Consider the following 17,127-nt stretch of genomic DNA (forward strand, 5'->3'; position numbering starts at 1 on the left):
TGGAAGAAACTCTTTTATTCATCACAGAGAGCAAAACTATAGACTATATACATATTTTCCATCAGAGTATATGCTTTGTATTTGAAGAAATAAATGATTAATTGTCAGGAGTTGCTTTCGGAGAATGGTCAACAAGTGCCTTATCAATAGTCTCATATTGATACCAGGGTCCATCTCCTCTCAGACGCATCAGTCTTCGTACTTCCAGCTCCTTTAATCTGTAACAAATGGAACAGCAATACGTGGATTATCTCCTTAAAGAACAACCACCCGAGAGACTTACAGTTTATGTAAAGTGTAACATCCCTCCATAGATTCATGTGTAGGCATATAACTGATAACATTTATAAGCAGAATTTGGACTTACATTTTATTACTTGCTTATGTAGTTAACCACTGACTAGTTTCTATCACCAAAACATCATTTGATAATTAATTCTGTCCTATACTGTGCCTTCTCTTGCTCTGGACAGATCATTTTCACCTGAGTTGTGACCATGTTTTCTTGTCTTGTCATCTTTTAGATGCCAGGAGAGTCATTTACAAAATACTATTATGGCAATATGCTGTGCTAGGTGCTAGGAAATAAGAAATGAATATGGTTTTTTGGAGTTTGCATCCTCTGGCTATTCTGGTAGCCCCTCATCATTAGGACAAAAAACTTCGCGAGAGCAGAAAATGCAGTCTCATTCACCAGCATTACATTGTGCCAACATTTATAAAGGGAAAAAAGCAAGAGAAATCAGGATCAAGAAACACGCTCTCCAACTCTTGAGATCGTCTTACTGTCCTTGTCCTCCTTCACAAACTGAATAATCTCTCTTACAGAAATGCTTTTTTCCCCTCTTCCAGGTGTAAACCTTTATTTGCATGAGCTACCACACGTTCCTGAAGTAGTCTCTTCTCCAGCAAACCTTTTACTTTCCATTTTTATAAAACACACATTAACTTCTTTATATGACTAGGAATTTGTCACAGTTAAGTAAGTCACTTTATTAACATGAAGCAGTTAACCAACCTGAGAGATTACACATAGTTTATTTTTATTTATTTATTTTTTAAACTAATTTTAGGAAGGAATTCTTTTTTTTTTTCTCGAGACAGAGTTTCATGTCATCCTTGGTAGAGTGCCATGGTGTCACATCTCACAGCAACCTCAAACTCTTGAGCTTAAGCAATTCTCTTGCCTCAGACTCCCAACTAGCTGGGACTACAGGCGTCCACCACAAATGCTGGGCTATTTTCTGTTGTTGTAGTTTCAATGTTGTTCTAGCTGGCTCAGGCTAGGTTCGAACCCACCAGCCTTGGTGTACATGGCCGGCACCCTAGCCGCTGAGCTATGGGCACTGAGCCTATATATACTTTAGTATATTTAAAAAACACAGTATATTTAAGAGTATGTTTATTTATATATTTTTTGGATTAAGTATCATCTTCTTTCTTTTTTACTCTGTATAATAACTGGTTATGTAACTTACAGTTTTCCCATATAATGGACTACTATGTGTCTATTAAAAAAAGAAAGAATCAAATCCACGTAAGGCATGAAAAAATATATATTGTTATGTTAGAAAAAGCAGGATAGGCTGGGCACAGTAGCTCATGTCTGTAATCCTAGCACTCTGGGAGGCCAAGGTGGGTGAATTGCTTGAGCTCAGGAGATAAAGACCAGCCAGATCAAGAGCAAGACCCTGTCTCTACTAAAGATAGAAAAATCAGCCAGGTATTGCAGTGGATGCCTATAGTCCCAAATACTTGGAAGGCTGAGGCAAGAGGATTGTTCAAGCCCAAGAGTTTAAGGTTGCCGTGAGCTATGATGATGCTACAGCAGAGTGACAGGGTGACAGAGTGAGATTCTGCCTCAAAAAAAAAAAAAATATATATATATATATATCCAGTAAAATATATAATGCAACTTTAAACAGGATGGGATACATGCTGTTCATAAGATCACCAAGCTATATTCAGTGAAATAAAGACAAGGGGGTAAAACAGTGTTTATAAATGGATTCTAGATACATTAACGTAATTTTTTTTTTTTTTTAGTTTTTGGCTGGGGCTGGGTTTGAACCTGCCACCTCCAGTATATAGGGCCAGCGCCCTACTCCTTTGAGCCACAGGCACCACCCACATTAGTGTAATTTTTTAAACAATATTATAAAATATATTTTTTAACATACAAAATGTTTTCTAGGAATATATAAGAAATAGTTTAATAGAGGTCACATCTAAGGATAAGACTAGGTGTGGGAGGGAAGGAAATTGCAGGGAGGGTGAAGAGGGTTGCCTTATACATAAAAGAACAAGAATATTTTGAAAAGAACCCCTTTTAATCTAACAAATATCTCCTAACAGTCTCCGCGTTACCAGTTCATAATCTTCCCTCTAAATGGGCTAATACTCTCTATCTGTATCCTTTTACTAGAGTATCTTGCAGTGCTGAAATAGTTTTACTGACTTTGTTTCTTCTGATTTGCAACCCTAGGAAAGGATTTTCTTCCCCACCACCCCCTCTTTTATCCTACCGTAATTCAGTCTTTTCAGCTTCAATCTGAAGGATAGCCATCGTTCTTTCATAATTCTTTTCAGGACCATCATAGAAAGTACGCGCGATCCATCTTGATATAGGATTCTACAAGGGAAATCTGCTTAGGATCAGTCCATTTATGAACAATATGTTGCTTTTCTAGTTCTGTTCCTTAAAATGACCCTCTTAGATAAACCACTAAGAATTGCTATGTACCAACTATTTCATACATATGTATGTGTGTGTATACACTATATTTTATTTGTACATTGTATTTTATTTTTTTTTTTTTTTAACAATATGTATATTGTTTGAGGCAGAGTCTCACTTCGTCACTCTCAGTAGAGTGCCATAGTGTTATAGCTCACAGCAACCTCAAACTCTTAGGCTGAAGCAATCCTCTTGCCCTAGTTTTTAATTTTTTTAGTAGAGACGGGGACCAGCTCAGGCTGGTCTTAAACTCATGAGCTCGTACAATCCTCCCACTTCAGCTTCCCAGAGTGCTAGGATTACAGGCATGAGCCACCTAGGCCAGCCATGTAAACTATACATAAAATGTATTTTAAGTAATTTTAATCTATTAGGTGGATACTACTTTTGTCCCCTTTTAGAGATGACAAAATTGCACAAAGTTGTACATCTAATAAGTGGCGGTGTCTGAACTCAAATCAGGTCTGTTTGACTCTAAAGCCTGAGTTCTTTCTCATTATACTATGCTGAATATCTTATGTGGCAGATTCAGGAGCCAAGTGCAGGTTTTAAGGATCTAGAAATAGAGTTCTTTGCACCAGTTAGCATGAATAAACTACTTGTATGCTTTACCTAAAGATTAATAGTGAAGCTTTTCTAAAATATAATTAACTTAGATAATAAACTTGATAAGGTACTTTGTATATACTCTATTTAAGGTTACCTTACTATAATACTTGTAAAGACAAGAAACAGCATAAATTCCAGGTTTTGGTAGAAGTGACAAGATGGTGTAATGGGTGGTTAACATTGCAGGCCCTGAGTCAAGTCTGCCAGGGTTCAAATACAGGCCCCATTTCTTGGACAAGTCACTTAACTCCTTTTGGGTCTCAGTTTCTTCATCTCTAAAGTGGGAATAGTAACAGCACCATTTTTTTTTTTTTTTTTTTTTTGTAAAGACAGAGTCTCACTTTATGGCCCTCGGTAGAGTGCCGTGGCATCACAGGGCTCACAGCAACCTCCAACTCCTGGGCTTAAGCGATTCTCTTGCCTCAGCCTCCCGAGTAGCTGGGACTACAGGCGCCCGCCACAACGCCCAGCTATTTTTTTGATTGCAGTTCAGCTGGGGCTGGGTTTGAACCCGCCACCCTCGGTATATGGGGCCGGCGCCTTACCAACTGAGCCACAGGTGCTGTCCAGTAACGCCCGCCACAACGCCCAGCTATTTTTTTGATTGCAGTTCAGCTGGGGCTGGGTTTGAACCCGCCACCCTCGGTATATGGGGCCGGCGCCTTACCGACTGAGCCACAGGTGCCGCCCAGTAACAGCACCTTTTTAAAAATATTTTTAATTTTATAATTTTATTTTATTTTAATTAATTTATTTTGCAGTTTTGGCCGGGGCCGGGCTTGAACCCGCCACCCCTGGTATATGGGGCCGGCGCCCTACTCCTTGAGCAACAGGTGCCGCCCTGTAACAGCACCTTTTACACGAGAAAATTATTTATAAAACACTTAGTACTGTGCCTGCTAACAGTAAGTACTCAATAAATGACATCAGTACTGGTAAAACTGTTTCTAAAGCATTGAACTTAGAATAAAATTTGTTATTCTTGCTATCTTGAGACACATCGCAAAGCTATTCTTTAAAACACTGCGAAGCTGGGTGGCACCCGTAGCTCAGAGAGTAGGGTGCCAGCCACATACACCAAGGATGGAGGGTTCAAGCCCGGCCTGGGTCTGCTAAACAATGACAACTGCAACAACAACAAAAAAAAATAGCCGGGCTTTGTGGCAGGCACCTGCAGTCAAAGCTACTTGAGCGACTAAGGAAAGAGAATCAAGTAAGCCCAAGAGTTTGAGGTTGCTGTGAGCTATGATGCCATAGCATTCTATCAAGGGCAACACAGTGAGACTCTGTCTCAAAAAACAAACAAACAAACAAACAAAAAAAGGAAGTGGAGCAAGATGGAGGCCGATAACAGCTTCCCTGCAACTGGGCATGGTGAGTCTGGGGAGAGTAAGACCACCAGGCATCTCTGGCTGGTGGGATCTGCCTATAATCATCCCTTTGAGGATACGGGGAGTCAGCAAGGGACTTCTGGACCCCAAGAGGAGGACAAAAACAGTGGAAAACTGACAAGTGGTTACGTGTGTTCAATTGACCTAATCCCGCTGGCAGCCATAAGTACAAGCAGCAGTGAGACTACAAACCGGAAAGGCCTTACCTGTGAATCATTTTGCTGTTTTTAGACTTGGCACTCAGTTGAACTGCCTTGGGGAGAGCTTGAGCAGGAATGCGGAGAACTTTGGGCATTGTTTAGGGCCCCAGACTGAGCCACTGAGCCAGACGGAGCTAATAGTGTTCGACTGTGGGACGCAGGGAGCCATTGTGAGAGAACTGCCCCGGCAAGCTATACCCTCAGGGTCACAGACCAAGGATCAGGCAGAAGCTAGTAACCCAGTGACTGAGCAGCCTAAAGGCGGGGACCGAGCTGCCTTACAGCCTTAATCCTCAGGGGCAGAGTGAGACCAGTTTTGGCACACTGGAGCCTCAGGCTGTTGCCCTGCGGAGAGTGCCGTGGTGTCACAGCTCACAGCAACCTCAAACTCCTGGGCTTGGTCCCGCCCTGTCCTCCATAAGAGCTGCGCCATGACCCACAACCCGTGCCCGATGGGCCTTCACATGCCCTGACAAGGAACTGCGGGAAGCCGCGCAACCCTGCGTCCTCCCTCCTGTACCCTCCCTGCCTCCACACCAGCCCGCTTGTCTGGTCAGGGACTCCTGTAGCCACGTGCCCCCCGGAGCCCTCCCTGCCTCTACGCAGAGCCCTTCTCCTGGCCAGGGACTGCTAGAGACTTGGGCTCTCTGTGCCAAAGTCGCTGGGTGCCAGGCACTCCCAGAACAGTGCGCACCACCTGCCGCCCTGTTGCTGGATCCGGGTGTGTCACAACCAGAACTTCTTGGCTGGGGGCTGCCCCAGACGAACTACACAGGGTCACTCCCTACAAAGATCCAGCAACAATACAGTGATCCCGCTGGGGTTTAATCTTGGAGAGACACCTCCCCAACTCTGAGGACAGCCAGAGGCAATGGTGAAAAACAATCCTGAGATGACAACAAAAACTCTTGGCAATATGAATAATCAGAGTAGATCAACTCCCACAAAGATCAATGGGGCAGACACAGCACAAGATCCCACACACAAACAAATACTTGAGATATCAGAAATCGAATTCAGAATCTGGATAGCAAATAAGATCGAATTAGAATTCCAAGCAGTAACCCAAAAGATATCTCAAGAATTCAATGAATTTGGGCGGTGCCTGTGGCTCAGCGGGTAGGGCGCCGGTCCCATATGCCGGAGGTGGTGGGTTCAAACCCAGCCCCGGCCAAATTAAAAAAAAAAAAAAAAAAAAAAAAGAATTCAATGAATTCAAAGACCAAATGACCAAAGATTTTGACACATTGAGACAACAAGTTGCAGCCCTCAAAGATCTGAGAAACACAGTAGAATTCCTCAGTAACAGAATGGAGCAAGCAGAAGAAAGGATTTCTGACATTGAAGACAAAGCTTTTGAACACTCCCAAACGCTCAAAGAGGAAGAGAAATGGAGGGCAAAAACAGATCACTCTCTCAGAGAGCTCTAGGATAATTCGAAGAAAGCCAATATTCATCTTATAGGGATCCCCAAAAGCGACGAAGTTGCTTCACAAGGCAGAGTCTCTTCTCCATGAGATTATGAAGGAGACCTTTCCAGACATGCCAAGAGATTCTGAAATTCAGATAGCAGACAGTTTCAGAACTCCAGCATGACTTAACCCAAATAAGACATCCCCCAGACACCTCATAATCAATTTCACTAAAGGTAATATGAAGGAGAAAATTCTGAAAGCAGCCAGATGCAAAAACCATCACCTACAAGGGCAAGAATATTAGAATAACTGCTGATCTCTCTGCCGAAACCTTTCAAGCTAGAAGAGGATGGTCACCGACTTTTAATCTCCTAAAACAAAATGACTTTCAACCCTGGATCCTGTACCCAGCTAAACTGAGTTTCATTTATGACAGAGAAATTAAATACTTCAATGATATTCACATGTTGAAGAAATTTGCCATAACTAAACAAGCTCTCCAGGATATTCTCAGACCTATCCTCCATAAAGACCAGAGTTATCCTCTACCACAAAAGTAAATCCACCCAGAAAATTTTGATCAAATTCCAACTTCCACAGTTGCAAAAGGATTAAAAATGTCCACCAGACTCTCGAAAGGCTTACCAATATTCCCAATTAATGTGAATTGTTTAAATAGTCCCCTGAGGGCGGCGCCTGTGGCTCAGTCGGTAAGGCGCTGGCCCCATATACCGAGGGTGGTGGGTTCAAACCCGGCCCTGGCCAAACTGCAACCAAAAAATAGCCGGGTGTTGTGGCAGGTGCCTGTAGTCCCAGCTACTTGGGAGGCTGAGGCAAGAGAATCGCCTGAGCCCAAGAGTTAGAGGTTGCTGTGAGCTGTGTGACACCACGGTACTCTACCGAGGGCCATAAAGTGAAACTCTGTCTCTACATAAAAAAAAAAAAATAATAAATAAATAAATTGTCCCCTAAAGAGGCACAGGTTGGCTGACTGGATACAAAAACTCAAGAAAGATATCTGCTGCATATAAGAATCGCATCTTACATTAAAAGACAAATATAGACCCAAGGTGAAGGGATGGTCAATCTATACGCCAGGCAAATGGAAAGCAGAAGAAACCAGGTGTTGCAATCCTATTCGCAGACTCAATAGGCTTTAAACCAACCGAAATAAGGAAGGATAAGGATGCACACTTCATATTTGTTAAAGGTAATACTCAATATGATGAGATTTCAATTATTAATATTTATGCATCCAACCAGAAAACACCTCTCAATTTATATGAGAAACTCTAACAGACATGAGCAACTTGATTTCCTCCAGTTCCATAGTAGTTGGAGATTTTAACAACCCTCTAGCAGTGCTGGATAGATCCTCCAAAAAGAAGCTAAGCATAGAAATTTTAGATTTAAACTTAACCATTCAACATCTGGACATAACAGACATCTACAGAACATTTCATCCCAACAAAACTGAATACACATTCTTCTCATCAGCCCACAGAACATACTCCAAAATCGACCACATCTGAGGTCACAAATCTAACCTCAGCAAATTTAAAAAAATAGAAATTATTCCTTGCATCTTCTCAGACCATCATGGAATAAAACTTGAACTCAGTAACAACAGGAACCTGCATACCCATACAAAAACATGGAAGCTAAACAACCTTATGCTGAAGGATAGATGGATATAAACAAGATTAAGAAGGAAATCACCAAATTTTTGGAACAAAACAACAATCAAGACACGAATTACCAGAACCTCTGGGATACTGCAAAGGCAGTCCTAAGACGGAAATTTATAGCACTGCAAGCCTTCCTCAAGAAAATGGAAAGAGAGGACATCTCTTAATGGGACATCTCAAGCAACTGGAGAAGGAAGAACACTCCAACCCCAAACCCAGCAGAAGAAAAGAAATAACCAAAATCAGAGCAGAATTAAATGAAATTGAAAACGAAAGAATTATACAACAGATCAATAAATCCAAAAGTTGGTTCTTTGAAAAGATCAATAAAATAGATAAACCTTTGGCTAACCTAACCAGGAAAAAAAGAGTAAAATCTCTAATTTCATCAATCAGAAAGGGTAACGATGAAATAACAACAGACCCCTCAGAAATTCAAAAAATCCTTAACGAATACTACAAGAAACTCTACTCTCAGAAATATGAAAATCTGAAAGAAATCGACCAATACCTGGAAGTATGCCACCTACCAAGACTTAGCCAGAATGAAGTGGAAATGTTGAAGAGGCCTATATCAAGATCTGAAATAGCATCAACAATCTCCCTAAAAAGAAAAGCCCGGGACCAGATGGCTTTACGTCAGAATTCTACCAAATCTTTAAAGAAGAACTAGTACCTATATTACTAAACCTCTTCCAAAATATAGAAAAAGAAGGACTATTACCCAACACATTCTACGAAGCAAACATCACCTTGATCCCCAAACCAGGGAAAGACCCAACAAGAAAAGAAAATTACAGACCAATATCACTAATGAATATTTATGCTAAAATACTCAATAAGATCCTAACAAACAGAATCCAACAACACATCAAAAAAATTATATACCACGACCAAGTCGGATTTATTCCAGTGTCTCTAGGCTGGTTCAATATACGTAAATCTATAAATATAATTCAGCACATAAACAAACTAAAAAATAAGGACCATATGATTCTTTCATTGATGCAGAAAAAGCTTTTGATAATATCCAGCATCCCTTCATGATCAGAGCACTTAAGAAAATTGGTATAGAAGGGACATTTCTTAAACTAATAGAGGCTATCTACAGCAAACCCACAGCCAATATCGTATGGAATGGAGTTAAATTGAAATCATTTCCACTTAGATCAGGAACCAGGCAAGGTTGCCCATTGTCTCCATTGCTCTTTAACATGGTAATGGAAGTTTTAGCCATTGCAATTAGGGAAGAAAAGGCGATCAAGGGTATCCACATAGGGTCAGAAGAGATCAAACTTTCACTCTTCGCAGATGATATGATCATATATCTGGAAAACACTAGAGATTCTACTACAAAACTTTTAGAAGTGATCAAGGAATACAGCAATGTCTCAGGCTACAAAATCAACAAACATAAATCTGTAGCCTTTATATATACCAACAATAACCAAGCCGAAAAAACAGTCAAGGACTTTATTCCTTTCACAGTAGTGCCAAAGAAGATGAAATATTTGGGAGTATACCTAACAAAGGACGTGAAAGATCTCTACAAAGAGAACTATGAAACTTTAAGAAAAGAAATAGCTAAAGATGTTACCAAATGGAAAAACATACCATGCTCATGGCTGGGAAGAATCAACATTGTTAAAATGTCTATACTGCCCAAAGCAATATATACTTTTCATGTAATTCCTATTAGAGCTCCATTGTCATATTTTAAAGATCTTGAAAAAATAATACTTCATTTTATATGAAATCAGAAAAAAACCTCGAATAGCCAAAACATTATTCAGCAATAAAAACAAAGCTGGATAAATCACGCTACCAGACCTAAGACTGTGCTACAAATCCATAGTGATCAAAACAGCATGGTACTGGCACAAAAACAGAGAAGTAGATGTCTGGAACAGAATAGAGAACCAAGAGATGAATCCAGCTACTTACCGTTATTTGATCTTTGACAAGCCAATTAAAAACATTCAGTGGGGAAAAGATTCCCTATTTAACAAATGGTGCTGGGTGAACTGGCTGGCAACCTGTAGAAGATTGAAACTGGACCCACACCTTTCACCATTAACTAAGATAGACTCTCACTGGATAAAAGATTTAAACTTAAGACATGAAACTATAAAAATACTTGAAGAAAGTGCAGGGAAAACTCTTGAAGGAATCAACCTGGGTGAATATTTTATGAGGAGGAATCCCCAGGCAATTGAAGCAGTATCAAAAATACACTACTGGGACCTGATCAAACTAAAAAGCTTCTGCACAGCCAAGAACATAGTAAGTAAAGCAAGCAGACAGCCCTCAGAATGGGAGAATATTTGCAGGTTATACCTCCAATAAAGGTCTAAAAACCAGAACCCACAGAGAACTCAAACATATTAGCAAGAAAAGAACACGTGATCCCATCTCAGGGGGGCTGCAAGGGACTTTTCTACACTGCTGGTGGGAATGCACACTAATACGTTCCTTCTGGAAGGATGTTTGGAGAATACTTAGAGACCTAAAAATAGACCTGCCATTTGATCCTATAATTCCTTTACTAGGTTTATACCCAGAAGACCAAAAATCACAATATAACAAAGACATCTGTACCAGAATGTTTATTGCAGCCCAATTCATAATTGCTAAGTCATGGAAGAAGCCCAAGTGCCCATCGACCCACGAATGAACTAGCAAATTGTGGTACATGTATACCATGGAATATTATGCAGCCTTAAAGAAAGATGGAGACTTTACCTCATTCATGTTTACATGGATGGAAATGGAACATATTCTTCTTAGCAAAGTATCTCAGGAATGGAAGAAAAAGTATCCAATGTACTCAGCCCCACTATGAAGCTAAATTATAGCTTTCACATGAAGGCTATAACCAACTATAGCACAAGACTATGAGGAAAGAGCCAAGGAAGGGGAAGGGAGGGGGAAGTTAGGGTGGAGAGAGGGTAATGGGGAGGCCACACCTACGTGCATCTTAGAATGGGTACAGGCGAAACTTACTAAAGGCAGAATACAAATGTCTACATACAATAACTAAGAAAATGCCATGAAGGCTACATTGAACAGTTTGATGAGAATATTTCAGATTGTATATGAAACCAGCACATTGTACCCCTTGATTGCACTAATGTACACAGCTATGATTTAACAATTAAAAAAAAAAGAAAAGAAAAAAATTGCAAAGCTTATAATTTAAGAAAATGTAGAAAAGTACCAGGAGTAGGTGTTTGTAAAAAAATAAGCAAAAAAGGTGTTATCTACTTGATATAAAAAATTAAATATAAAATTATATCGTAATTGCAGAATTAAGGTTTTGACAAGAAGAGTAATTTTAAATGATCTATACAAACCTTGTAATATTCCCAATGTTCTGGAATATAGCCTTCTGGAATTTCTGCTAATTCAGCTTCACCTAGTTAAAAAAAATGGTGTTGCTCAAGTTTAACAGTAGGAATTTATAATACTAATTCCTCACCATTAAAGTAAAAAACCAACATCTTATGGTTTTAAAGGACCTTTTTATTTGTACTAATGAAGATATCTAATATTTTAATTTCATTTTAATCTGGCTGAAAATCAATTCATTTGTTAGATAGATTTTCTATGTGTAAAGCATTATCTACAGGCATTACAAGAGTTTCTCAATTTGTTTTTATATAATGTAATAAGATATAATTAAAAATGTATTATTTCTTCTAGTCTTCCTACACCTACTAGACAGAATACTTCAGGGTTTAAGGTATTAGAAGTACTATGAACATAACTTTCCATGACAATTTCATGTTTACTGTCATTCATATTTTCATTCTTTAAGAGGATTACGGCTTCATACGTTCTGGGATGAGTAAAAAAAAAATTTCTTTCTCTCAGCCTCTCTTCTACTTCTGTCTCTCTCTCTCTCTCTCTTTTTGAGTCTCACTATGTCACCCTTGGTAGAGTGTCATGATGTCACAGCTCACAGCAACCTCAAATTCTTGGGCTTAAGCAATTCTCTTGCCGCAGCCTCCTAAGTAGCTGGGACTATAGGTGCCTGGCTATTTTTTCTTTTTGTTGTAGTTGTCATGATTGTTTAGCAGGGCTAGGCCGGGTTCAAACCCACCAGCCCTGGTGTATGTGGCTGGCACCCTACCTACTGAGCTACGGGCGATGAGCCAGACTTCCGTCTCTTTTTATTTTCCTTATTTAGACTTATTTAGAGGAAGAGAAGGCAAGGCTGCCACAAGCCTCTTACGTGGCCTCTACAGAATTGGTGCCATTAAAAGGTTTTGGGAGGGGAAAAAAATGTGTTAAGTAACATTGTACACCATAGCAGCGTAAAATTTAATTATTTTAAAATAAATTGCCATACTTATGTTTGTTCAAGAGTTTTCATTACAATATCTACAATTTCCTTATTTAATTATTTACTTTTTTAAGGCAAGCATGAAACAAAATTTATTGAGGAAGAGAAAGATAGGCTTACAGAATAAGAAAATTTACATCTTCACTGCTCTAACATGCTAAAGAAATCACCTGAGGGGGAGGGAGATGGATGCTCAGTTGTCACATCAAAGGAAGCAGCATTATTCAGGCAGCATCCATTCTTTTTAAGCCTTTCACTGTTAGAGATTTGAGGTTACATGATATACTTTATGCTCATAACTGGTGTGGCTGGAGAATTGGTATTGAATTTATAGCATCAGCAGAACAGAAAATGTGATGTATTTTATGCATGTCAATAAAGGAATGACCTGTTCTTGTTCTACAGAAAATGGAAACTAGAAGCCAAATACCCTTTGTATTCCAAAATAGGGTCTCAAACATTTTGTAATTTTCATTTAAATTGTTAGGAGGTTTGGAGCTATTAGTTAGTGTATCTTCCAATACACTGTTTAATATAGCACTGAATAAATGATGCAAGTTGTCAATGGATGAGTGATCAACTAATAGCTCTGCTAGTCATTGATTTATTTTTCTTCAATAAAGTTGCATAAACCAATGAAAAAAAAAAAAAAAGAAGAACATTTACAAAGCAGGATGTGTTTGCCACAGACAGTGAATGGGCCTTTACTGCCAAGACAAATAGGTAAAGAGGCTAATTTTTATTTTTTTTAGACACAAGATCTCGCTCTGTGACCCAGGCTGGAGTATTGGGGCACAATCAGAGCTTACTGCAGCCTTAACTCCTGGGCTCAAGGGATCCTCAGGGAGTAGCTAGAGTTATAGAGGCACACTACCATGCCTGGATAATTAAAAAAGAAAAGTTTGTAGAGATGGGGGTTCACATTGTTACCCAGGTTGGAGTGCAATGGGACAATCACAGCTCACTCTAACCTCAAACTCCTGGCCTCAAGTGATCCTTCCACCTTGGCCTACCAAAGCTCTGGATTGCAGGCATGAACCACCATACCCACCTTATAATTTCTTTTTATATTAATGTACATATGTCATAAAAATTTTCCAATTTGGTGGTGCTGAGGTGGGGGGTGGTGACTTACCAATGAATATATTCACCAGTGTTATGCCAATTGCTACTGGAATCCCAGTCAATAAAATGTAGAATCTCTGTTAAGATAAAAAATAAAAAGCTTTTTCTCTTGTCTATTTCCTAACTTTTCCCACCCTCAAATCATCCTCATAATGTGATTTCCTTATAAAATAAACTTGCCAATGCAATCAGTGTAACCTGGCTTATTGTACCCTCATTGAATCTCCAACAATAAAAATAAATAAATAAATAAATAAATAAACTTGCCAAATCAGGATATAGTATCAAATTATTGATTTCTTTTCTTTCTTTTTTTTTTTTTTGCAGTTTTTGGACGGAGCTGGGTTTGAACCTGCCACCTCTGGCATATGGGGCCGGCGCCCCACCACTTTGAGCCATAGGTGCCTCCCCCAAATTATTGATTTCTTATGATTTTCTTTTGTTCTAGTTCTTACATGCTTTTGTTTAACACCAAAAATAAAAGACAAAGGATTAACTGCAAAAGTATAATACATTATATATTTAAATGACTTTTTAGTTATAGCAATACATGAAAGTTAAAAATATCATATTAAGAACAAAAGTGTAATAACATTAGGGTGATCACTACCAGTACACAGGGTTTGAGTTGGTCTTAACAAGAAAAGTAGGAGCTCAATCAACTGGATGGGTTGGGAATGGACTGAAGGATGAAGAGTGGCATTAAACAAAATGGGAAGGCAAGAGAATATCTCAAGGGCAGCCAGTACTCAAATGATGATTCTGAGCTTTATAAACCATGGCAGAGTCAAGACAATCTTCTAAGCTTCTACTTTGTACTTATAGACCCTTTAAGTACAAATATGTAGTCAGTACCCTAAATAAGCAATACCATATTACTGCTAGAGTTAAGTCTGCACTGTATGTCCATGTCACTCTCTGAAATCATATCCCAAAATAATGTAGCTCCTTTGTTAATCTTTCAAGAAGTTCTTTGTGTATTTTAAATATTTTAGTAGTACAGTCTTCCCCACATTAATCTATTTTCAAAGTTTTGTAACTTGCAGATTTTTGTACTCTTAAAGCTCAAAATACAGATTATATTTCAAAACCCCCATTAATACAGAAAAGAGTTTCACTTTGATGCCCTCAGTAGAGTGCTGTGAAGTCACAGCTCACAGTAATAAAGCCCACAAACTCTTGGGTTCAAGTGATTCTCTTGTCTTAGCCTCCTAAGTAACTTTGACTATAGGTGCCTATCTTAGAGACAGGGTCTCACTCTTGCTCAGGCTGGTCTCGAACTTCTGAACTCAAGCAATCCACCCGCCTCGGCCTCCCAGAGTACTAAGTTTACAGGCGTGAGCCACCAAGCTCAGCTGTTTTTTGTTTTGAGACAGAGTCTTACTCTGTTGTCCAGGCTAGGATGGCATGGCATTAGCCTCAAACTCCTGGGCTCAAGTGATACTACTGCCTTAGCCTTCCAAGGACTACAGGTGTCTGCCATGATGCCTGGCTAATTTTTCTGTTTTAAGTAAAGATGGGTCTCAGTCTTGCTCAGGCTTACCTGGAACGCCTCACCTCTACGAGTGCTAGGATTACAGGAGAGTACCATGCCCAGACACAAAATAAAATCTTTTTATAAAATGAAAGATGTTTCCTAAAAAGGCAGAAAATGTTTTCCTATTTGTGTGCAAAAGTTTAATTAAAAAATTTCAACTCACCAATAACCTCAAAAAACGTCTGTCGTAGTATCCTGAAGGTCTGATGACAAACAGTCTTTTCCCGTGGTCTCCACTGTGTCGAACAGGAGCTGGAAATATTAAACTATCCTATTTTATACAAGTTTCGATGGGTATACATTATATTTGAGATAAAATCAGATTTTAAGAACATATATGTGCATAAATGTTCAAAATGTGCTAAGATTAAATAATGTTATTTTATTTGAGTACTAAGTCCAGGGCAGATAGGGTCTCTTTAAACAAAGATTGATACACTATTCTAAACTATAGCTCTCTTTGCTTTAATTCAAGGTTAAAGAAATATCTAGGTCAGGTGCAGTGGCTGGTGCCTATAATCCTAGCACTTTGGGAGGATTTGCCTGAGGACATGAGTTTAAGACTAGCCCAGGCAACACAGTGAGACTCTATCTTAGTTAATTAGTTGGTTGTGGTGGCACACTCCTATAATCCTAACTAATAAGGAGGCTGAGCGGGAGGAATGTCTTAAGCCCAGGAGTCTGAGGCTGCAGCAAACTATGATTATACTACTGCATTCTAGGCTGGAGAGAATGAGAACATGTCTTAAAAAAGAAAGAAAGAAAGAAAAAGAAATAAAAGAACTATATGAACAGGCTGGGTGCCCGTAGCACAGTGATTATGGCGCCAGCTACATACACCGAGGCTGGTGGGTTTGAACCTGGCCCGGGCCAGCTAAAACACAACAATGACAACCGCAACAAAAAATAGCCAGGTGTTGTGGTGGGCACCGGCAGTCCCAGTACTTGGGAGGCTGAGGCAAGAGAATTGCTTAAACCCAAAAGTTTGAGGTTGCTGTGAGCTATGATGCCATGATACTCTACCAAGGATGACACAGTGAGACTCTGTCTCAAAACAAAAACAAAAAAAAAAAACTCCCCACAAAACTATATAAACAACATTTCAATTTGTTCAATAGCAGGCAGGATGGTCCAATCTTAGTGAGCAGCTCATTCTTGTTTCCTCTGCAATGCTGCATAAGAAATTAATTTAAATTACATCGTCATTTCATTATAACACTATCAACATTTATTAGAGAACTACTACAAAATAGATGGAAAGGACCAGAAGTATTTATTCAACAAATCTCTAGCAAGACTTTGAACTCATTATAAAACTACACATGCTACAGTATCTGGATAAGATCCCTTTGTAAGCCATTTCTGACTATCCTCTGAATAGCCTCCTCTTTCAAATATTCTCCCCAAAAGAATTTCACTAAGCCGTGTTTGGGGGTGAACCGAGAGGCAAAATTTCTCTCCTGGATTCTCTCTATATACTATTCCCTCTCCTTAGAGGTCTGGAAGGATCACCATGGGCATTCTAAACCCTTTCCATTGGGAACAGGAAAGGCTCTGGCTGTCACTGAGAAATTGATGGTGACTATGTTTCTGCTGTATAACTGCTCTCAAGGATTTGCATATAAGTCACTATAGAATGAAAAACTTTAATTGCCCATTAAAGAAATTTCAGTTATAATACACATCAGAAAGATTTACATTCTTTGTTCACGTTTAATGTGTCAAATGCCCTCCCCTCCAAGCCAATTTTCTAATCAGATGAGATCTCTCCTACCTTTGAATTACTGTATATTCTAGTGATGTGTATACTTGTTTTCACTGCTGCCCCTTTTATTTATTTACTATTTTTTGAGACAGAGTCACCCTGGGTAGAGTGCCATGGTGTTATTGCTCATAGCAACTTCAAACTCTTTGAGCTTGAGAGATCCTCTTGCCTCAGTCTCCCAAGTAGCTGGCACTACAGGCATGTACCACTCTGCTCAGCTACTTTTTCTATTTTTAGTAGAGACGGGGGTCTCACTCTTGCTCACCTCGAACTCCTAAACTCAAGCAATCCACCTACCTCGGCCTCCCAGAGCAC

General features: G+C 39.4%; 1 protein-coding gene across 1 annotated transcript in view; it reads right to left on the reverse strand.

The window, feature by feature from the left end:
- Window positions 1-17,127, reverse strand: part of NDUFB5 (NADH:ubiquinone oxidoreductase subunit B5) — a 21,832-nt gene continuing 4,705 nt past the window's right edge. Inside the window, exons 2-6 of the mRNA XM_053564791.1 lie at window positions 15,211-15,299; window positions 13,521-13,587; window positions 11,394-11,455; window positions 2,526-2,632; window positions 1-218 (exon numbers count right to left, since the gene is read on the reverse strand). Of these exons, the coding sequence (XP_053420766.1) occupies window positions 98-218; window positions 2,526-2,632; window positions 11,394-11,455; window positions 13,521-13,587; window positions 15,211-15,299 (446 nt within the window). The 3' untranslated portion in view covers window positions 1-97. The remainder of the gene's footprint in view (window positions 219-2,525; window positions 2,633-11,393; window positions 11,456-13,520; window positions 13,588-15,210; window positions 15,300-17,127) is intronic.

The sequence above is a fragment of the Nycticebus coucang genome, chromosome 16 (assembly GCF_027406575.1).
Source record: "Nycticebus coucang isolate mNycCou1 chromosome 16, mNycCou1.pri, whole genome shotgun sequence".
Lineage (NCBI taxonomy): Eukaryota > Metazoa > Chordata > Mammalia > Primates > Lorisidae > Nycticebus > Nycticebus coucang.